This window comes from Taurulus bubalis (assembly GCF_910589615.1).
Source record: "Taurulus bubalis genome assembly, chromosome: 16".
Taxonomy (NCBI): domain Eukaryota; kingdom Metazoa; phylum Chordata; class Actinopteri; order Perciformes; family Cottidae; genus Taurulus; species Taurulus bubalis.
Window position 1 is genome coordinate 6,482,737 of NC_136604.1, and position 23,541 is coordinate 6,506,277.

At 44.1% G+C, this 23,541-nt stretch overlaps 1 protein-coding gene across 1 annotated transcript in view; it reads left to right on the forward strand.

The window, feature by feature from the left end:
- The window catches only part of crybg2 (crystallin beta-gamma domain containing 2), a gene marked incomplete at its 5' end in the record, with an annotated part of 39,356 nt that overhangs the window by 10,007 nt on the left and 5,808 nt on the right, over positions 1 to 23,541 (forward strand). The window contains 10 exons of the mRNA XM_079232504.1: positions 532 to 3,146; positions 10,042 to 10,341; positions 10,543 to 11,269; positions 11,633 to 12,412; positions 16,867 to 16,914; positions 18,673 to 18,791; positions 22,053 to 22,281; positions 22,919 to 23,058; positions 23,179 to 23,305; positions 23,430 to 23,465. Coding sequence (XP_079088630.1) covers positions 532 to 3,146; positions 10,042 to 10,341; positions 10,543 to 11,269; positions 11,633 to 12,412; positions 16,867 to 16,914; positions 18,673 to 18,791; positions 22,053 to 22,281; positions 22,919 to 23,058; positions 23,179 to 23,305; positions 23,430 to 23,465 — 5,121 coding nt within the window. The remainder of the gene's footprint in view (positions 1 to 531; positions 3,147 to 10,041; positions 10,342 to 10,542; positions 11,270 to 11,632; positions 12,413 to 16,866; positions 16,915 to 18,672; positions 18,792 to 22,052; positions 22,282 to 22,918; positions 23,059 to 23,178; positions 23,306 to 23,429; positions 23,466 to 23,541) is intronic.

A 23,541-nucleotide genomic window follows, 5' to 3' on the forward strand; every position in this document is an offset into this window, starting at 1 on the left:
CACATGATCAAGTTTTGTCTGTAGTGTCAATAGCACCAGTGTGTGCCTCTCACGTATCATCATTATATTTGTGGAATAACCAATGCAGGGTTAAGCCTCTTTTTTCTTCTTTTTTTGGTCACAATTAAAACTATTTTTACAACATGAAAAGTAAAAAAAACAAACTCTTATTGCCATAGTGATGAAACTACAGATAATTATTGCCCCAAATCTGCCACTCCCTTTGGCTTTCACAGAGCTTTTATAGAAAGTTTCAGCTCAATGTTCAGCTCTCCGGCCACAACTTTACTGTTTTAGTTTGCAGCCACAATAAGCAGCTGTTATCAGTAAAAAAAATAAAAAAGAAGCTCTAACTGTACATAACCTGCTCAGCAACAAACAGCAGATAGCTACAGATAGCGACCAGCGGGTGAACACAGGAATGTCTTTAAAGATGTGGTAGAGATTTATAAAAAAAAAAGAAAAGAAAAAAACTGAATGTATAACAAAGAAAGTGTTGGCTTCAAATTCTGTATATGATCTTTTTTCTAGAGTCCTCCGAACCACCGTCAGACGGAGTTGGATCAGGACAACACGAAGATGGTTGTCAGCGTGCCTCAACCAGAGCTGGACACCAATGCTACATTTGACATCCCTTCTCCTCCCGCCGTGGCCACAAATCAGTCAGAACCCTATTTCCCTTTGCTGAACCAATCGCATTCATCCGGCGCCGTGAGCGCCCAACCGGAGCATGCGGAGCCGCAGAAGGCACCGATGGCCTCCATCCCTGAGCTAGAGCTGAGTAATCCAGATGAATCAGAGGAGAAACGGGATGGTGATGATGACTCCACTCCATCTGCCTCCGCGACTCGTGCAGAAGCCAGCCCTGCTGTCGATAACCAGACCGGACCGAGCCTCGCAGCCGGCCGGCCTCCGCCTGCGCTCGACACCTCGGATCGCACGGCAGCAGTCGTTAACTCCGTCGCCACAAACGACCCGCGCGATAATGACATTCTCCGGCAGTCTAGCACGAACACCGAAATCTCCCACACTGGATCCACCAGAGTCACGTTATCATCGCACCATCAACCCGCCGCCCCCGACACAGCCGGCGGTACAAGTCAATACGGTGACCTCTCCCCGGCAAGTGCTGACTCCCAAATTGACACCGCAGTCGCACAGTCGACCGCTGATCCTCACGCCGACGCCTCGGCTCTCGACTCAGACTCTACGTCTGTCCATCGAGAAGTCACAATTTCCCGCACCGAGAGATCTGCTGCCGTAACCGCCAGGAGTGCCGCCAACGCCTTGGCCATCGGTGGTGAGAAAGGTGTTTCTCCCGTCAGGCAGGATGCAGTTTATGGGGCGTTGTATGAGTCGCTTTTCCCCCAGAGTTTTGGCTCGGGGGTAATGTCATACCCCTCAAACCTGCCGCCTCAAATCATTACCGAGATAAAGCATCTTGACAGTGAATCAGCACCTGTTATGGTTAAAACCCTTAATGAACATCACACAGAGACCCACGTTCAGTTCGACTCCAACACTCGCAGAGTGGACGATGCCGTTGGTGATTACACTCACGTAAATGCCACCTTCAGCGAGAGGAATGTGATTTATTCGAGTGAGAGCTCCAGATTGAGCTCTTACCAAACATCTGCTGCTTCTGAGCCTCGAAGGGACCCGGATATTTACATCAGATATCCACCGTCCTCTCTGAAGTCAGGCTCCGAACCAGGCGATAGCATTCCGTACTCCGAGCCGACCCGCAGCCTTTCAGAGGTGAAATCGGACAGTTTTAGCCTCATTCAAGACAATGTCAGGTCAGTCCCCGCGGTTCAAAGCTCTGCCCCTCCTGTCCCTGACTACGTGCCATCCCAAGGGGGAGACACTCGGGTTACTCACTCCAAGCGGAGAGCGATCCTAGTCAAAGAGTTGGTCACAGACGAGGCGAGCACCGATCCCGTCTGTCCCTCTCCCGTGCCTGAAAAAATGAGTTCAGCGAAGCGTTATGAGGTGAGAATCGAAACAATAGAGACTTTTTTTGGTCCATCCGGACTGGCCGGCGGCAGCGGGGCTGATACACTTTTAAGTCCGACATATCTGAGCGTCGGATCGGATGACGGCAGCGCGGCAGAGATCTACTACAGTGCTGAAGAGGACAACGAAGAAGGGAGCGGGAACGAAGAGGTGTACACGGTGGATGAAAGGGTAGAAAGTCGTGTGGTAGACGGAGGGAGAGAGGCCTGGCTGCGGGAGGAGTTTCCACAGCAGGCCGAGGTTCCAGAAAGAGGGATAAGAAAGAGAGAAGAGGGAGATTTCCGGGTGGTTATTATTAAAATGCAGAACGATGGAGTCATATTGGCCAATGAAGAAGAGAAAGAGGGGGTCAATGGCCGATTCCAAGTGGAGGAAAAAGCCAGAGGTCAGAGGTCAGACACTCCAGTGCAGGAGACTGAAACGTCTGAGTTTCTTGTTAGCAGCGATGGAGAGAGTCGGGAGAAAGAAGTAGGAACCGCGGCGTTGCCACAGGTTGGAGATGAGGGGGCGGAGGAGTTACCTGCCACACCGGTTCAGCAGGTGGACAAGCCGGCGTTATGCGACTTCGCTCCACCCTCCAGTGAGCCGCATGGGCAGGGGGAGGGGTCGGAGGGAAACTTGACCGACAAGTTGGAAACGGAAGACCCCCCTAATGGAGAGGCGCCGCTCCCAGGCCAGGAGGCACAATACCAGGCCCACAAAGACCGTATGATTTCTGAGTACATGCGCACTGCTTCCAGCAGCACGGGAGAGGGAGGCTTACTCACACCTAGCCCGAGTGAGGCAGAAGAGCAAGTTTCCCCGGCGTCAGAGGCAGCCCGAACAAGTGAAGCGAGCCAAGAAACCATAGACACCACAGACACAGGCAGCGACACTACAGGTAGTGCAGTCACGGTCACGTCTGCCAAAGAAGAGGCTGTCACAGGCACCACGACGCACGCCACATTGATTGAACACAAAAGGGCGGCAAGTAGCGAGTGGGTGGATACAATCACTCAGAGCACAGAGATAACAGCGACGGCGCAAGAACAGGTGACAGTCAGCGCAGACACACGCCTTCCCGATCCGGAGGCTGCGGGGACACGATCCGAGAGACGTCAGTCAGAAGCGCAACCCGACCCGAATCAGGGGTAAGTGGAGAGCTTTTGTCTTCCTTGGGAAAAGGTAGCTCGACATTAATTATATATACAGTATATGTGAATGAACAAGTTGGAGATGACAGCCTTCAACTCTGCGTGTAATTTATGGCACGCTGTCGGTGAAGTTCAAGTTTAGGGGTCATTAAGGGGGAGACCCATTAAAGGGGCGACGGGAGAGAGTTCTTGTACAAGTTGATTGCAGTCCTTTACTCGAATTGCAGCTCTGTGGCTTCTTGTGCTGGAATGTGCCACATTGACCCTGGGGCGATGTTTGACACATTAGTGAGCGTTGATTTCTTCAAAGTATAAATCGATGTACTTGATGCCCTTTTTAATTGAGGAACCTTAACTTTCTCGTCTGACCCGAGCCGCCGTCCGATGGTTCAACATTTCCTCTGATAAATAAGTCTTGTTTACCTACAGAGCAGTCGACCTGTGCAGCTTTAAACACACCCTTTTTTGTTTTATTGCACCACATGTCAAGTGATAGAGAGTTCACTGCCTTGCGCTCTGTGACCTAATTGACTAATCCAAGGAGCATGTGCAGTCCACGGGTCACCTGTCACGATCCATGGACCGTGTGAAGTCAATTCAGTCCATTTGTTCCCTCAGTCCCTTCACGGTCTGTCACAATTTCCCACCGATTCTCAAATTGGGGTCCGTTTTTTTCTTCTGTTTAATCAATTAACTTTTACGGTCATAAATATCAGAAAGTAGAAGAGGAAATGCCCATCGCAAGTTCCTCCGTGGAGAAGGTGACATCTTTTAAGTAGCTTGTTCTGCCCGGCCAATTCCTCAGATCGACTTATCGGTAAACCTAACCGTTTCAGCTCTCCACGTTGCACACATGAAAACTATACGTACTAATGTAATTGTTACTGACATGAATTTAAGTCGCCCACAACTGCTAGTGTCTTCATGAAGAAAGAAACCACGGTTTACAGACCAATGGGTCCAATGGTTGATTCTTAAAGAATAGATTTTTGGTAAAAGTACCACATAAAAAGTTCCCATACACAGTATATAAAGTACGACCAATTAGTGGCCATATGTGTAGGCATGTATTGCACGACTGCATCCTTCCCAGCGATATGAACTGGCCCCATCTTCCCGGCAGAATGTTCATCCCAACATCTGCGTGGGGATTCATGTCTGTCATTTTTTTAAGCTCGCCATTTGATTCAAACATTTGAATTCACAGAACGTGATGTGTGTTGTCAGTCACAGGCATGTGTTTTCTTGATGCTACTGCTTTGTTTGGTTTGTGTCAAAAGTGTTAACAGTTGCAGGCGAAGACCTGGGCATCCTTTTTTCTCTTTCTTTTTTTTTTACTGCCAGATGATGGAGAAGTAGATTTAAGAGAATGGGTTTTCTCAGGAATTTGTGGCACATAATGACAGATGCAGATTATTAACTATTGCAGCTCCAGAATATTGTCTCAACAAGGCAGGAAGCAGGAACTTCCTTTAGCACAACTAAAATAATCTGCATCGCTCTACTCGCAATATAAACAAATCCATGCATCGCTACATGTATACTGTATAGATAGCTACTTTTTTTTTTTTTTTTTTTTTTTACAACTGCTACAAGGTACTTGAGTGAAAAAAACTAATTATCACAAGATGGCAGCAAAGACGTGTCTTTTACTTGTGTCCGGGGTAGGGAAGAGAAGTGCGTCACAACAAGCCTCCCATTTGTCAATAGACAAAAACAAACTAAAACTATTTATAAGAATAAAGAACAAAATGTAGGTAGTTTACGAGCCACATATTTATCGTCGGCTTTTTATTCATTCATTTTTTTCTTTTTTTCTTTGAAAGAAAAAATGCAAAGGTTCTCTGATTTAAAACTTATTTTGTGGAGCTAGATGCAGGTTAAGTGACACAACACTAAGGCAAATAGTGTAAGAATTAATGAATATGCACAAAGAAGGAGTTGTTTTAATGCTGCAGGTGATCTCAATACACAGTGTGCACCTGTGTTTCATAGGTGTTTTTAGTTTTTTTTTTTTTTTGCGGACTTAAAACAACACAGTTTCTGGTGAACAAGTCTGCTTCTTGAAAGATGAGGCATTTGGCCAACCCCACCTGTCAGGTTCGTCATGTTTCGCCACGGGGAGTAATGCCGGGCGTCTACACGAGAAATGCAATGACACCCGCCTCAAAAAATGCTTCGCTTTGGTATTTTTTATTTACTGTTCATGGATGCACTGACAGCCTTATCCTTTTATCTTGTTGTCATATGTAAGCCTGACATCTTACTTGAAACACAGTGGAGTGACAAACCTGTGACAAAATATCTCTGTTATACCCAACTCAAGATCTTAGGCCGAGAGTCCATCGGATTAACTTTTGTAGAGGCTATGTGTGTAATTACACCATTTCACAATAATCCGACCAGCAGAAATATTACATTATCTTTCATTTGGGATTGTCTCACAGCCACCTTTTTAAGTCTTCAGATCGTTGTGATCACGCGGCACAACTTTCTGTCTTGTAATCTGGGGTCTTGAAGTCGGTGTGTTTTTTTTAGTTTTCACGATATTTGGGTTCAGGCAATCCGAGGAACTGCTTGTAGCATTGCCATGTTAGTGTTGAAGTTTGTAGTTGCAGCTCACAAAATGGCCTGTTTTGGAGACGTCTTTACTTTTAATAGCTCGCTTCCCCCAGGTTTATTTAGCACATTTCTTACGGCGGGCGTACACTCGATGTGCTTCAACGTCAATGTCTAACAAGGAGTCAGAATTATTACGTTAAACACGAGGTGAATGGGGAATGTTTGCAGTCACCGTTTGAACACCGCGGTGACTGATGGTGTGTAAACTGTACTTCACCCTTGAGCTCAGCAGAAGCTGCAGGTCTGGTTGGTGTTTGACAGCCGTACAGATGGTGGAAAATCCAAACAGTCATAAATCACACTATCGTGCACTCGGTCGAGCATTCTCTAATCCAGTGTTTTTCAACCTTTTTTTGAGCCGCGGCACATTTTTCTACAATAAAAAAATCCCGCGGCACACCAACAACCCAAAAAATTACAAAATGTAACATAATACAGCACATGCAGTATGGTAGGTAATCATTGCGCTACCTACTGGCATGGAAGAGTATTCAGTGTTTCAAGTAAACCAGATTGCTCCATCAGACAAAAAAAAGAAAGAAAGTGATATCACCTTGTTAGAAAAATGAAAATAAAGCTATGCTAACTAATATTTAGTTACTACAAATTTTCAAAAGAATCGGCGAGTGTCGCATGCGCAAGCGTAACGAGGGAGGCTAACGAGGGAGGCTAACGAGGGAGGCTAACGAGGGAGGCTAACGAGAAACACACATGACCTCTTTTCCCACTCGTTAGGTTATCTGACACATAGACTTGACGAGATCTGCCAAATAATCCTTCCTGGATTGCATATTGGAAACTATTTTTTTTTATTTTTCAATCTGTAATCCAGGAAGGAAGCATGTTTTGGCAGCATGCGTTCCACTTGCTTGACTTCATCTATTTGTGCAGAACTCTAACTGGCAAGAATTCAAAATCATGTTAATAAAGGCTCCACCCCAGACACACTGTTTTGGATCTGCAGCAATGTTTTCCGTGTATTTTTGTGTTCAACGAAAATATTCAAAGCATCCAGCTGCACATGCTTGAGTTCCTTGACAGCTGAGCGATTTAAAACAGTGTTTTTTGTTTTTTTTACGATTGTGTTGCATTATAGGCTTCAGTTGGCCTACACTCTGTGTGTGCGGTTGACTACATTCCAACATCTTCGCTCGCCTAGACGGGGGACATGAACAGCAGAGTGTTATGAGGATGTTTATCAGAGAGTTTTTGCTGTGAAGAGTTACACATTAACTCAGAAATGACATGGAGGAAGATGCTGTTCTTTGATCCGCGGAGCTGCAAATGACATACCAGGCTCAAGTTTAATTAAGTGGGACATTTAACTTTGATGTCCGACACTCACATTCCCCAAAGTGTCACTGTGTACTAGTACATGTGGAGTGGACTCCCTGCAGAGGCAGGTACATGTGTCTATTTCCATGATGTCCCTGTGCTTACAACTTAATGTGCTAATGTGCGCCGTGTTCCTCTGATTGCTACCCTGAGTCTCACGTTGCCAGGTGGGATGTATAATTTGCATGTTAGAGTCTACGAGGAGCTATAGGATCGCTGCTCGAACTTGCGGCTGCCCCCGGGGAAAGGTGTGGTGCTGTGGTTTGAGCAGCAATGTGCTCAGCATGTCCAAGGAGGAGCTCTTATTATCCCCCTGGGTGACCACGGAAGTGGGGGCGTAATTATATGACACCAGCTCCAGTTAATGGAACGTCAGTCAAAGACAAGAGGGGTAACATGCAAATAAATATTTCTAAAGTAAGATGTATTTATAATTAGATATTGTTAGATGGATTTAATTTAAATATATAAATCCTAACGCACATTCTTATTTTGCATAGTGAACGTACTTCCCTTAAACCCCAAAACAAATAATTTTTTCTAAGCCAACCAAGTAGTTTTGGTGCTTAAGTAAGCCTAAAAACAAATAAACCTGTGTTAGAAGTTTAGTTTGAAGAGACTTTTGAAAATAACATGTCATAACTGTATCTTTCCTGTGAACCTTTATTTTGAACAGACACTATGCACATACTAAGCAGAAAACCGAGTATATATCTGCCAGCGATAATGAGTATTTTTGATGAGAGTTTAGCAATGACAAGTAGCCGTCTGTAGGCTGAAAAAAATAATTACCCTTCAGACGAGTTTAACTACACTGCGTTGTGGCTTAGTTCCCATTTGTTATGTAGATCCAGTCTTTATAATGAGAAGGAAAGTTCACCAGCGTGTTAATTTGATCACAAACACGCACCGTCTCTATTGACTCTATGTGGCCCACCATGACCTTTTTAGCTGGATGAGCAAACCAACAGAGAGTGACTCATTCACTTATGTGGTCAGTGTGTGGAGGCTGTCGAGTCTGTTCAGGGCCACTGATACTCAAATGCTTTGCCATGCACTTAATGATGCTTTGCATTGTAATGCATTGAGGAAAAAAAAAACAGATCTGTCTGCATATTCATCATGTAAAATAAACATGGAGTTCTTTAATTTGTGTCTTTAAAAAGCATTTTTAATGCAACTGTCTATCTTTCTGTTGCAATATTCAAGTGACTATGTGCCAAGAGAATGAAGAAATACTTGTGACCTTTTAGTCTTTTCTTTTTTTCTTTTCTTTTTGTTAAGTAGCATCACACTCTGTAAAGCAACTCATGGAGGCAATTACACTGCCATGACCTTTGAATAATCTACCTCGGGCATTGCATTGATGCATGACACCTGTTTGATGCCAGTGAGTCACGGTGTGCATTCTTTGTGTAGTTTTACAATCTTTTTAACCTTTTACTGGGAGTCAATCCCACAGTCTGTGATAACAACGCCAAACCGTTTTCCATTTAAATGAATAGAGTTTATAATCGTACCACTCCACTCCTGCAATGCAAAGTGCAGAGTTCCGAGCATCCATAAAGGTCAAATGACTCACTGATGGAGGCTTAACACAGAATTACTGCTTGACTCACGCTTTTTGACATTAAAGGTTGGCATATTTTGGTTTGGCAAAGAGTACTGATGGTGATGATGAAGTTTTGTATTTTTGTAGTTTGTAGTTTTGTGCACGCAATCATGCCCAGCCTTCCACTTTCAAGTTAATAGAAACCATAGAAATTCCAGTTTGCCTTTTTACTTGAGATCAATTACTTCAAAAATAAATGATCTAATTTAAAGCAGCAGAAGCCAAGATATCCAGACTTGTGTCAAACTGCCTTTAACTAGCTGACGAGCAGGAGGCAACTCCTCTGGTTGCAAAAAGAAGTCAGATTGTATAGAAGTCTATGATAAAATGTCTCTCTTGATTTTATTCCCTTAATGAACATTGTAAACATGAGTTTATGGTCTGAATCGCTCGTTTCAAGTCTTCTTCAATTCAGCATGATGTTCATTTAGTAAACGATGGTCCACTTAGAGTAAAATAGCAGGGCATGCTAGAGGGCGTGGCTATACCTTGTCTTTGACTTTTACCCTGTTTCTAATTCATGAAAGTTAATTGTAACATTTTGGTTGGCTAAATGTCTTGTTCAGCGTTCGGTTGCACATAGCTCCACCCTCTCAAAAAACAAGATGGCGACGGTCTAACTTGAGGCTTCATTACCGCAGTCCACAAACCAATAGGTGACGTCAACGTAAATCAACTTCTTCCAGACAGTGTATGGTCAAACTCTTCCGACTGCTAAATGCCCACTTTTTCTCCCAGATTTTAGCACAAACACAAAATAGTATTAACAAAATCTTCATGGCGTTGTTAACTTGTTTTACCATATGTATTAATTCATGTAAATATCCAGCATATGGCTCTCGTAATCATGCCTCACACACGCAACTTTGCAGCCTCTCAATTCCTATTTGATGCCACGTTGCTGTTAGTATTATAAAATGTGGCCATCTTTGTTGGCCAGGTGTGTGTGTGTGTTGAATAACATTTGCACACAGAAAAAGAAAACACACATGGTTGTTGTTTTTCGCGACCGTGTCTGCAGTTGAAAGTTAATCCAGCTGAACTGAAGCGTCATTTAAATGTGTGTTACTCTGTTGTTCCAAGCTCTAGTTTCTTTAAGAGATTCTAATTCCTTCAACCATGTCCAAAATGCAGATAACTAGTCAGCTCAAAGTTGCTTTGTATGATTTGCATTGTTGATTCTGCGTGACCACCACGCCCTGAAGGCACCGCGGTACTACTACACCGTGGACAAGTCACCGTTGTCAAATTAGATTCTCCCTCTGTCTTTTTTCCATTTTGAGCATCTTTGTCTTTTTTTTCTTCTTCTTTGTCTTCATCCAGGTCCCCGACAGCGCCAAGGACGCAGCCCACAGCCACTTCAGAAGGCTTTGCTTCAGTAGACCAGACGCCTAAAGTCGAGAACGGATCGGTTACAGAAATGAATTCGGGCTACAGCAGCCTAAGCACCAAATTGTCCGTAAAGAATTCCTCTCCACCTAAAGAGGATGAATCCAAAAATCGTTTCCGGAAGGTATCTCTGATCAATGAGGCCGATGACACTGAGGTCAGCCGGGATACAGTGGACTTCAGCCAAGATAGCACTGCTGTCGCTGAATCAAATGGGACAGATAACGGCTACGAGTACAGATGGAGAAATAGATTTGAGGGGGTTTCTCAGTATAAACCATACAACACAGAGAGTTCCTCCTTTTCTGATTCTCTGAGTTACAGAATGTCTGAGTCCTACACCGGCCCCTCCTCCTACTCCTCTTCCTCCCCCTCGTCCTCCTCCTCCTCCTCCTCCTACGCTCTCCCCGATTCTACAGCATACAAACACCTCAGCAACTCCTCCTCCTCCTATCTAGAGGAACGCGCTACCATTAGCAACAGGCTGAGTGACATGACCAAAGTTTCTCTGAGCAATGCGAGCGAGCCAGTGGGAGCACCAAAAGATGAGTGGAGGAGGAGTTTGCTGGAGTGGGAGGAGCCAGGTGCACCTGCAGGTGAAAGAGAGGGAGAGGCAGAGGCAGAGAGGCTTGCGGTAGAGCCAGAGAGGCTTGAGTCACGCTGGGACTCACAGCAGCTCCCTGTGTCTGACATCTCCTCGGCACATGGTTACGACGCCATCGACAGGTTTGAAGACGACGACTCGTCCCTCTTTACTGGAGTGTTCAAGGCCACGCTCGTGGAGCTGGTCTCCGAGCCTGCAGCTCCCTCCTCCACTCCCCCGGCCTCCCCCGACGAAGACTCCCCCATCCAGTTTGACATGGACAGCCTGGTGGACACGCTGAAGAACATGGGACCCTCCCTGAGGCCCAGGAACACAAGCCTGCGTGGGGCCCCTCCGGTCTTGATCTCCTCCCTGCCGCCAATTGTGGAGGATGCTCACAGCCCCGTCACCCCCGACCTCCCTGCCTACCTCATCAGTCCTGCGAAAAAGATGGGAGCAACGGGCAACCCTGCCGAGTCCCTCACAGGACTTTACACTCTGCCTAGTGACCTGGGCCTGAAGAGGAACATCTCCAGAGACACCCGTTCACCACTGGAACTGATGAAGCAGAACCAACAGGTACATTCAGACACAAGTTCAGTGTACATCTTTGTATCTCTAAAATGCAATAGAACGTATGCTCACATTCCTCAACAACAGTGAAATGTTATTTTATTTCTTATTGCAGGAGGACATAACTATTATTTGTATGATTCTAATACTATTATATTAATTCAGATTGTTCTACTTGTGATTGCTCTTTAAACTTGTACCTTCACATATCCCTCTATGGTTTATCCTCAGTAACAGGGGACATTTTCTTGTTGTTTCCACATGCATGACTAGATACATGTTCTAGGTCCATGATTGACAACATTTTTGTTTTGTTTGTTTTTACAACTCTGGTGGATCCACCCTTTAACTCATTACTATACTCACCAGCAGCAGCAGGAGCCCGGAACAAGAGGCCTGAACTTGTCCCTGCGATCATCTCTTACCAACAGTTTAGTATTGAGAAGATCCTCCGACTCTTCTCCCGAGGAATTAAAATCCCCAGTGCTGAACGGAAACGGACTTCTCCCGCATCCCATCCCCAGCTCCCGCCTGGACAACAGCGTCATCTTCGGAAGCCACAGGTCAGCATCCACAGATCAGACTGTTGAAAACGGAAAGGTCCATCGGCCGCTCTTCCGCACCGGCTCGCTACCCGAAAAGGGGCCTTCAAACGATCGCATGAGTTCGGCTAAGAAGGAGGTTGGTGAACCGGGGAGTGGAACAGAACCAGCGGGGTCCCGCTTTGATCGCTTCTCCTTCCTTTTGAACTCCACTTCCTCCCCGTCGGGCTCCTTGGTCGGAGCAGAAAGCCCCAGCGCTCGCATGAGTCTGCCTCCACTGCGGGGCATCGGCTCGCCGCCATCCAACAACAGTCCCACCCGCCTCCTCAGCCCCACCGGCTCTATAGACCTCCATAGGCCGTTCACCACCACAGACTCCCCCTTAAATATGTTTAGCCAGACACAGGGGATGGCGATGGGGGTGGGTGGAGGAAGTGGGGCGCTGGGCAGCCCCATCCTGCAGAGGAGCTTCAGTAGTGAGGGCCCCGTGGGAGTCCAGCAGACGTCATTGTTCAACAGTAGGCATGGAGGGTCTCAGTTCCAGAGCCAAGAACTTGAGCCTGAAAATAATTTGGCATTGAAATACAGAGCCTTCCCTGATGCTTATGTGAGTATTACTACTACTGTTTATTTAGTCTCACTAAAGTATGATTAGTCTTGCTTGGATTTCAATGTATAACAATTCAGTCTTAAATAGATAACACATGAGCTGCACAAGCATGAGGTTGCTTTGACATTTATAAGGAATACTGTGTTTCCACCTTTTTGGTGAATAGCTCGTAGAATTAATTTACAGCGTTTGAGTAATGTTTATTTTCTTCTAAAAGGGTAAGTGGAAGAATGCAGTAGAAAGAGCCATTATCTTGTTATGTCACACTTTGTTTAACAAAAGAGAATTGCACGGTATGCAAACATTCACAGGTCAATTCAAGGTTGTGTGCCACTTGGAATGGTAGCTGCTCATCTGGCCTTTTGAACAATATCTGTGTTTACTCATTATTTTGGCAGCTCTTTGCCTCAGATCTATTCTCCTCGCTGTTGTCACAAAAAAAAAAAGAGAGACAAACCGCAGCTCAGGTTACAAAAGGTGAGACGGATGACTTCATATGTGGTTTGCTGTGCACACAGGTCCCTCTTTGTGCTTTTTTTTGTTGGCGTCCGTGTACCTTTTACATACTGTAGCGTGTAGCATTCCTAGAGCTTCTAATTTCAAATATTTGCCGAGCACCACAAGGCATTAAAAAGCGGTAGTGGCTGGTTACAGAAAAACACGGTACATCAGTGCATCGGGTTTGTGCAACTCGGTGAAATCCCTGCGAATGCTTTTGCAAAGAAAATAATTATTTTAAAATGGAAATGCATTCAGTTGAATCTAAAACCTGTCAGGTACATAATGTCACAGTTGAGCATCACAAACTCACTTAGAAAAAGGGCGTGTACTGGAGTGCTTTCAGGCATGTGTGCACTTGTTTATCACGGGAAGGGCGAAACTGATTAGGACACGTCTTAAATGATTTTTATTGTCGAGAGAGAGAGAGACTGTCTACTCACGTGTGCACACGGCGGTGTGCAGACACTCTATTTTCCTGTCTGTCTCTTTCTGTCAATCTAACTGTGGCTAACACTCTCACTTTTTGGTTGTTCTTCCCGTTTCACACCTCCACAAAGAAACCACAAAAAGTCACACTCCCAAAACTACAGAACTTTCCCCTGAGGGAAGGTTGCGGGTCCTGACATTGTAATTATTATCTTTATTGTTCGCCCCATTATAAATATAAAAGGAGTGTCAGCTGGATGCTAGAGGTGTAACTACTCGTTAGCCGACAGCTGTCCTGTGTAGTTTTTTTTTATCCAAATGTTTGCACAGGATGTTTGCTCATGTTCCATCGACACAGTTTGTCTCCTCTGCGTTCGGCAGTCGCTCCTTTTTCCAGGCGAAAGCATGCAGCCTGACCACAGCTCCATATTACAGACCGAGCCACTGAGACTGTGACTGACTTTAGGGAATGGCTTTGGGCCTCTAAAGATCTGCCAAGGCTGTAAATATTCCTCAGTTTTAAGTTGTCATCTCTGTGGCAAATGAAGAAGGTTTGGAGAGATGAGAAGAGACCGACAACTGATGTCATCACACTTGTGTTACAAATGCATCAAGTTGCATACCTGCTTATGATTACTATCACAGCTGACATTGGGTACACACCCTCATTTGCATGTCTTTGGACTGCACACAACGGGCCCGTCTAGCCCGGGAATCGAACCCTGGCCCCTTTTCCACTTAGGCTAAGGTGCTAGCTACCACACCACTGTGCAACCCCCACAAATGCTAATATTGTAGTACAATGTAGATTCTGAGAATTCTCAGTTATATAACGTTACAAACAAGAGTATTGTACTTAGGGGCCCAGACAGCAGCCTGGCTCTTATCAGTAAAAGTACTGCGTCCCAGGGATGTTTTTACATCCTCTTCCTTCTTTGGTCCTGTCAACGTAAAGAATGAAGAATTTGGACACACATACAATGACTTTAATGGGATTTTAAACATGCTGCCTCTGTATGACGCCTATCTCTCCATACATCAAATCATCAGTAGGATTACATGCATTTAAACCGCCAGTGACACATTCTCAGCCGGTGGGCGTGAGACTTCTCAAAAATGATTTCTTGTTTCTTCTCTCTGTTTTCTTTACCCTCCACTGGGCTCCCCACCCATTCCAGCTATCTGTTTTTCCAGCAGAGACACGGCCACGCCTTATGTGTCCTCCCTCACATTTCTTGTTTGCTGGATATTTGATGAAGTGGAGCTGACAGGGAGACATTTGAAGGTGGCGGGGTGAGAGAAGATGACAAAGAGATGGAGTTTTTATTCGCTTTGATCGTCAATTATATGCTGCACACGTTCATGCATTTAATTAAAAATAAAAAATGCATGTGGGATTTGCTGAGGGTGCACATTCCATCCACGGTAACCAATTTTATGGGAGAGCAGACAGTGTACCGGGGCTGCTGGAAGGGAAGGCAAGGGGGAAAGTGTCTGTTGGAGTTTGTTTCATAATTCAGTAAACACATTGTTCCCTTTGTGCAGTTATTTGACCTTGTAAGTGAAGGCTGGGAGTTAAGTTAAGGTGTATGTGTGTGTATATATATATATATATATATATATATATATATATATATATATATATATATATATATATATATATATATATATATATATATATATATATATATATTGAGGGACATGCTTTTTGGGGAGGGCTGGGGCTGAATATTTAATAGTTTTTTTTTATATCAAAATCACTGCTGGTGCCTTATCAAGCAAGTGAAAGTTTAATTAAGTCAAATGCAATGTGTGGATGTCACAATAAAATTATAATAGTAATATTTTTAACAGATGCTAAGAACAGCCTTATCTGACCCTATTCATTTAGAGATGTAGTTGTGATTGTGCTTATAGTTTAAAAGTAATTCTCACGATACAAATTGCAATCGCTACATGGGTCAAAACAATGAAAACATCTCCCAGTCAAGTTGTCCTCTTCCAATGGTGCAGCCTTAGTGTTCCAGCACTCTCCTGTAAATCAGCTGTAAGGAAAACCTGTGAGACCGACTCAAGTGTCGCAGTCGGACAGGTTGTGATAGCCTTCCTTGTCAATCGTCTTCCATTGTCAAGTGTTTGTCACTCAGCTGTTCAGATCAGGTTGGTTTTCTTTTGCCCAAGAGCATCAACATGCAGCCCTGTTATTACGACAGACAAGGCGAATGTGAATGTCGACTTTAAGTCTGGTGGGAAACGTTTGCTCTATGGAATGCCGTCAGTGGCGGGCCGTGGATTTGGTACCTACGCCAACAGCTGATCGCGGAGCTGTGCAATGAGAAAATAAGCTAATAGGGAAAAATAATTATAATACATGTAGTGTATTTGTGAAGACCAATACAATTATAAAATAGATATAACTTTTAATTATAAAAAAACAAAAAGTAAACTTTGTGATTCTGTTTAGGCCAGCAGAGACGGCTTAGCAGGAAGGCCCGACACTGAAGGCCATTGAACTGTATTTGAGTCGCTCTTTTATTTAATAGGTCTTTGCTGAAAAGGCACCATTCATGACCTCGGCTTGATTTCATGGAAAATGTAAAAAGGTGTTCTGTTACACTTCAGGAAAAGTCCAAGCGCTACAGTGTCCTACTCGTTTGGTTAAATGTGATTGGAAATTGGTTATTTATGTCTCTGAATGTATCTGATTGAAATGGGGTCCAACGTAACTTGGGCCTCGGTGGGCCGCTGACGAGGACCGTCGAAATAGGAGCTTCTGTGGGAGGCCCTCTTTAGTTGGTAACGTGATCCAGACGGTAACCTGTTTCCGACGGAGCTTTCAGAGAATAGAGGGCCGGGTGATACCAAGCGCACAATCTCTCTGCTAAATCTACAAGCAAATTGCATGGCGCTTAGCTGCTGCCACATTCCAAGTCAACATTCGCGAGTCAACATTCTAAAATTCCAACCCGCATGCCGGCTGAAGGCTTGGAAATGCACACGCGGGGGGAAACGGGGATTAAAATCCAGTGCTGGACAGGTGAGCGCCTGTTTTGCCGTACTCGAGAGCGTCAGGTTGAACAGGTACAGGGGAGGAATGTTGGTCTGAGTTGCTTATCCTGTCATTAAGGATGTCCTCTCTCCTCACTTTGAAGCCACCAGCAGAAAGAATAGCAGAATAATAGAATGTACTTCCGCACCAAAGTGGTCATTTGGTGCAATAGTACATTTTATTGTTTCAGATGTATAAATATTACCGACAGTACTCCTCTAATATGGATCAGTGTTGGGGTCATTGTAGGTAGACAATGAATAAATAAATAAATAAGAAGCCGGGTTATGGGTAATATACAGATTTTAAAAAGCATCTAATAGCATTGCACTTGATCTTGGCTTTTACTTTTTTTAATCATATAAATGAAATGCTTCAGTGTGTCCGAAAAAGAAAGGAAAAATGCACTGCTAAACACTATATGTCTCAATTAGAAAGTTTACTAAAGTAAATATTTATTTCCTTTTGTCCATAGCTCACTAAAGAGAAGGAGCATGGGAAGCTCAATCCTCGTCCTGGAAAGGTGAGTCTCCACACGGCACACGCAGCTGAGCGCGGTCACTGATTAGCTGGGACCAGGAAGTGGTGTCACTGTGATTCTGTGGAATGTGGTTTGATTCTAGCTAACTAAATAAACCCCTCTTTGATGGCCCACCATCATGGGAAGCCATTGTCGTCATCATCATCATCATCATCATCATCATCATCATCATCATCATCATCATCATCATCATCATCAGGCCAAAATGTAAACATCTACAACACTTTGGTGTATGACCTGATGTTGGCACCCTGTTCCAAAGTGCATGGATAGCCACCATCGACCCGCTGATATTCTCTTAGTCTTATAAGTCAAAATGCGTTTCTTAAGGCAGATGCATTTTTTTTAAATACATAAAATGTATGCAGAAACATTTGGATACATGTTTTTTGTTTTCTAGGACTGATGACTTTTTTTTACAATTTACTTCTGCAAAAACGACACACAGCATTCTCAGTCACTGAATTGCGTCAGCACGTAACAAATGTCATTTTAAGAGTAGCTTTATACAAGCAGAACTGCAAAGACTGGCGTTTGCTGTCAAAGCTTACTCATAATTCTTTCTGAGTGATGCTCATTATGCTGCACAGGTGCTTTACCTGAGGGGAATATCGGAATCAGCTTTATTGGCCATGTGTGTGTTCACAGACATGGAATTTGACTTCAGTTACACATTGCTCTCGTCGTACATGTTATATACAAATAAACAAGACAAATATTTAAAAAGACATTAAAGACAACAGAGTAGAACACGGAAACATTAACATTGAACTAGTATGTACAAATATATATATATATATATACATATATACACAAGAACAATGACAATGGACAATGATTTAGGATACTAGTGCAGAAAGGTGGTAATAGTGCAGATAGAGGTGTCTGTTTTATAGATACAAGACTTTCACCCTACGATTTTTCTTTTTCCGATAAACACGTATCCTCCCATAACTGCTATTAAATAACCCATTGTGAGCAGACGTTCTGGTTTAACTCTGCACCAGATAGCTGTGATTGGCGCCGGTAAGCTGCACACGTGTGCCTATTCCATGCCACATATGTAATTAACTTTGAAATGCCAGGCCTGCTCCTACATGCAGCTTGTCCATGAGTGAGCCTGGGCCAGGAGGTGGAGTTGACATTTAGGATCAGTATGAGTACTCTTCATGCTTCGGGGCCTCAGACTCAAATGGACAAAAAATGTCAGCATTGTAGACGAGAACAGGGTGTTCTTTTAGAGCCACTGTCACTCTCAAGGAACAAAAAAGAACAATTCTTTTTATTATTTTCATACACTGATTTAATTATTCATCCGTGTTTAAAACATCTTTATCGTTTTTATTTTTTATTATTTGTGCAAAATTTCACTTTCAAATGGTGATACTAAATACTCAGGACTGATGCTACTGGGCGCACTGCAGCCACGTACTGTCACTTTCTGCGTTGCACTATTTTTGTATCGTATGTCTGATGGACTTTAGCATGAAATTTAAGACTTGCGCTCGGATATGAAAGTGGAGATAATGATGATATTGGCACCCTTCTGTAATTTTCAGTATTCAGATAACGGATCGTTCTGCAGCAGCACAGGTCGAGCTCATGCCTGCACTATTTCCTTGTCATGACTAGTAAATGTATCTGGCCTGCCGATGTATCATTCTCACCGTCCAAGTAAATGACAAACGTCTGCCCCCACCCTCCATTGCCTATTCTTACATCTGCGCACGTTTTCTCCAGATGTACATCTTTGACCGGCCGGGAATGTGCGGCCAGAGGATCGAGGTGCGCAGCGATGTCATCGATGCCACGCCCTGGGAGCTGCAGGAAACCATCTCCATCAGGGTCGTCAGAGGAGGGTGAGTGGCTCAACTTCACACGCATTTGTATACAAAAAAACATCTGGACGCTGTACTTATTTCCAGTTTTGTACAGGAAATGACACAGGACATGCCATCGTGCCAAAGAATTACCAGTCTTATTTAGTTCTCACTGTTTCGCTATCATAGTTTATCAGAATTTGCATTTGCGTTGCAATTTGCAATGCATTGTGGGACAGCACTGGGCATCAAAAGCACACTCAAAAACCGAGCCTACATTTTGGAGTAGAGCATGTGGACTCTTTTTGAGTATACTTTTCATGTTGTCACTTGAAGTACATACAGTACCTGAAACCTACTCCGAATTAGAATGAATTGTTATGCATGTGCCCAACGGAGGCCGTAAACAAATACCACCAATCTTTTTAAGAACATCAACATGCATCGACACATAAGATCGGTCACAAAGTGTCTTGCCGATCCGGTTCATGACCTTTGCGAATTATAGAAGTTGACGAACCTCAGTAAATCTGCACTTTTCCTCATGCCGCCGCCACCACATAGTTGGCGCTCCACACAAACTTCCCGAGACCTTTTTGAAGTTGCAACAGCAGATCAGTTGACACTGCCACACCTTGTTTGTCTCGAGGTGTGTAATTAAGTATAATAAACCCCTCTCTCTCTCCGGGTGCCCTCTTGCGGCGTTACAAACCAAACTGTCATCGATGGGCCGTGGACGTGCAAATGCCTCCAATAGTTAACACACCCACACACACAAGCTGAAGCACACACTTGCCTCGGGTTTGGAATGTGTTTGTTGGACGCAGCCAACCACAACAGCAGCTGATGGTGCTGCTGCAAGGCAGTGACCTTGAGAACACTTGATTGACTTGACTTCCTACAATGAGATAATTATGTGTCATTTTAGCTCGTGCATCGAGCCGGTGCTCAAACCACAGCTCCTTCTGTAATTAAAGACTTCTATGGAGGTGGAGTTTGTTTTCGGTCAACAACTTCATATTCCACCACATTTATTTGACGGCCGTGATTGCTAGTTACTTTTTAGACACGTGCAAAACATTGGATAAACTCACAATATTACAATGCAATGTTTGGGTTACACCAAGTAGGTTCCCAAGTTTCTAGACTGACGGACCCCACTGGTGACCGTGGCTAGTCGGGGGCAGAGGTGTCAAGTAACGAAGTACAAATACTTTGTTACTTTACTTAAGTAGAAATTTTGGGTATCTATACTTTACTGGAGTATTTATTTTTCAGACGACTTTTTACTTCTACTCCTTACATTTTCACGCAAATATCTGTACTTTCTACTCCCTACATTTTAAAAATAGCCTCGTTACTATTTCATTTTGGTTTGTTTTCACTCCGGCTTGTCATCGTTCAAAAACACACACACAAAAAACCTCTCCGCCCCGTTGCCCACAGATAGGTGCGCGCGCACACAGGTGAGCGCTGAGCACACACACCAGCGGACAGAGAGCGTCGAAAAATATGTCGCGTGAAAAGTAGACCGCTATATCTGCGTTTTAAACGCTCCCAGGGTGAAGATGCAACAGCAGCTCTCTTGTGAGGAGCAACCGGAGTTCTCCTCGCACCGGAGCAGCTCTCTGAACCCGGAGCGGCTCTCTGAACCCGGAGCAGCTCTCTGAACCCGGAGCGGCTCTCTGAACCCGGAGCGGCTCTCTGAACCCGGAGCAGCTCTCTGAACCCGGAGCGGCTCTCCTGCTCCAGGTGAAACGAGACAAAGTGCTCATGTCTTCTACCAACAATGAGCTGCTGGCTTCACATATTACAAAAGTACAAAGTACACGGATTAAAACTAAGTCATTAATAAATAAATAAATAAATGGACAAATACCTGTACTTTTGGGTAAATGATTACGGTACGCCGTTAACAGGTTACGCTTACGCACTCAACGCGATTTTTTTTTTTTGCCGTTTTGCCAGAAGTCTCCGTGAGCTCGTCTTTTCCTGCTGTTGCGTTTCTCAAAATAAAAAAAAACAGATCTAAGCTCAATATTGAGCATGAATTGAGAGAGGCTGTATCAAATCTACAACCCCGTTTATAACATATGTGTCGAGGAAAGCAGGTCACTGCAGCCACTAATACTGATACGTGATGGCTCACATATCTGCACTCATTCTGTTTTGTTTGGCAAAAAAAATTAAAAGCTTATTGTTTTCCACAATGAGCTAATTAGTAGTAACTAAATATGAGTTATTTTTTGCACAGATAGAACTTACACGAAACATTGTCTGATGGGGCAATCGGATTTACTTGAAAGTGATTGCAATTGTCTTTATTCTGTTATTTATAAAAGCACAGATGAGTCACACTATTATGTTATTTACAGAAAAAGTTTGAGAACCACAGCTTTAAGTGTTTGTGTCGGAGTCGCTGCCACCGCCTGTTTTGCACTATTACAATACTTATGGGGGGAGGTGGGGTAGTGCACTATAGGCCCCTGAGACGCGGCTTTAGAGTTTGTCCTAATGAAAAAAAAATTCCCCTTACATTACTTTTATACTTTTAAGTAGTTTTGAAACCAGTACTTTTACACTTTTACTGAAGTAAAAAGCTTGAGTTGATACTTTGACTTTTACAGAAGTATTTTTAAACCCTAGTATCTATACTTCTACTTGAGTAATGAATGTGAATACTTTTGACACCTCTGGTCGGGGGGGGGGGTCCCTTGGGATGTTTCAGATGACCATGATGAGTGAGAATTATGCAGTAATGCTCAATGCTCAAATTTATTGTGACAGTGCAGAGTCAAAAAGTCAGTGAACTGACTTAGCAATGCATCCTCGCATGCTCACGTCAGTGCTATCGTGCAGATGTTTATCAGATACAACGCTTGTGTTAGCACGCTAGCATTTGCCAGTTAGCACAACAGGCCGATCACAGTGTTGGTGTTTTTGCAGTTTTTTCCCGTCGGAACCAAAGTGTTGTTCAAAGTTTGCTATGATTGGCCATAACATCAGCCCCAATATAAGCTCAAGGTCCGATCACACCAGGTGAGGCTGGAGCAGCAAAACCTCTGAGTGGATTGAATCGGTCAATGATGCTTTATTGTTTATTAATCCAACTTTTGATCTGTAAGAGGGAGAAAGTCACTTTGTGTGAACACTGCGTTGTTAGATTTAAACATTAAGATGCAGAAGAAACTGTTTTCAATCAAAAGGGAGGGGGCTATTTGAATTTTATACAAACACGTGCCCAGAAGCACAGATCACAAGTACATATGAGGTTGTAACCTAGAGCCCTCCCCCTCCCAGATGGGTGCTGTATGAGAAGCCTAACTTCAAAGGGGAGAAGATCGCCCTGGACGAGGGAGACATAGAGCTCACCTACCCCTTCAATCCAGAGGAGCAGCTGCAGAATGGAAAGAAAGAGGCGGGAGAGCAGAACGGAGAGCAGAACGGAGAGCAGAACGGAGAAACGAGCGATGTGCCCACCGAGCCGGCCCGGAGGTTCATCATCGGCTCTCTCAGAAGAGCTGTCAGGGTAGGACGAGTTCACCTCACACACCTTCACCACGACAAAATAAATAGTTGTGACACATCCTCCTTTCAGATCAGGTGTGATAACGTACGGTTGAAATCCTTTTGTCTTTGTGTTGTAGTATCTCTTTCACATTGTTATCTGATGCAGAAAGACTGAATATGCTTGAGCTGTAGCTTGTCTGTGACGATGGGCTCTTGTAACTCTGTAGCACCATCTAGTGTTGAAAGTAGGAGCCCGCACCTGTTGCTTTGACTCAAAAAGTCTATGAACTGTGAACTATTTTAAGGAGTGTTGCATTTGATGAAGTTAAGCAAATGTTTACATTTTTATCTGCCATGCTTCTCGCCTCTTTGACTGTATAGTCACAGTTTTTAAATTCCCGCAACTTTTCAACGCTGCAACAAAAGCAAAGCGGCAACATCCTTATCGCAAATGTTTGCTGATGTTATGTGTTTACAATTTTCTTTTTTTTACTTGTTTCTCCGTTAAAATACCTATCAGTCAGTATTTGGTTCGCATTCAGATTATGGTCTGTATCTGTAGCTCCTCAGTATAGTTTCCTGCAGGACTGCATCATTGCTACCTGTTGTTTTTCTCCATTATTTGACCTTGATGGACGCCCTCTGTCCCCCCACAGGACTACAGCGTCCCAGAAATCTGTCTTTTCCCCGAGGAGAACGCCGAGGGGAAGAAGGTCACCTTCAGAGACACGTCCGAAGACGCCAGGATCTTTGGCTTCCCCATCAAGGCCAACTCCATCATCATCAATGCTGGGCTGTGAGTTCTGAATTAAGAGCTGTGAATGATGTTCACGCGCAAACCTCCCATCAGTGCTTCTTTTAATATGGTTTGAAAATCCAAACGAACTTTGCCTCCATTGTCTTTTCTCCCGCTCAGATGGCTCGTGTACGCACACCCCTTCTTCCAGGGTCTACCACGTGTCCTGGAGGTGGGGGGGTTCTCCAACCCCGCAGCCTGGGGAGTGGAACAGCCCTATGTGGGATCCCTACATCCACTCAAAGTAGTAAGTGCCGCTGTTAGAAGCATTCACGGTTTCTCTTCCTGACTGAGTCTGTATACAAGTGCGTCCCCTGATTGTTTGCAGTTCATTGACTATTATTATTATTTTTTTAATTCTTTTATCACAGGGGGAACCAAGAGTGGAGAATACGAGTGAACCAAAGGTAACGGAGCACGAATGCTGCTGATGAATCGCTGTTAATCAAAGTAGGACTTCAGTGCACGCTGATTCTAACCGAC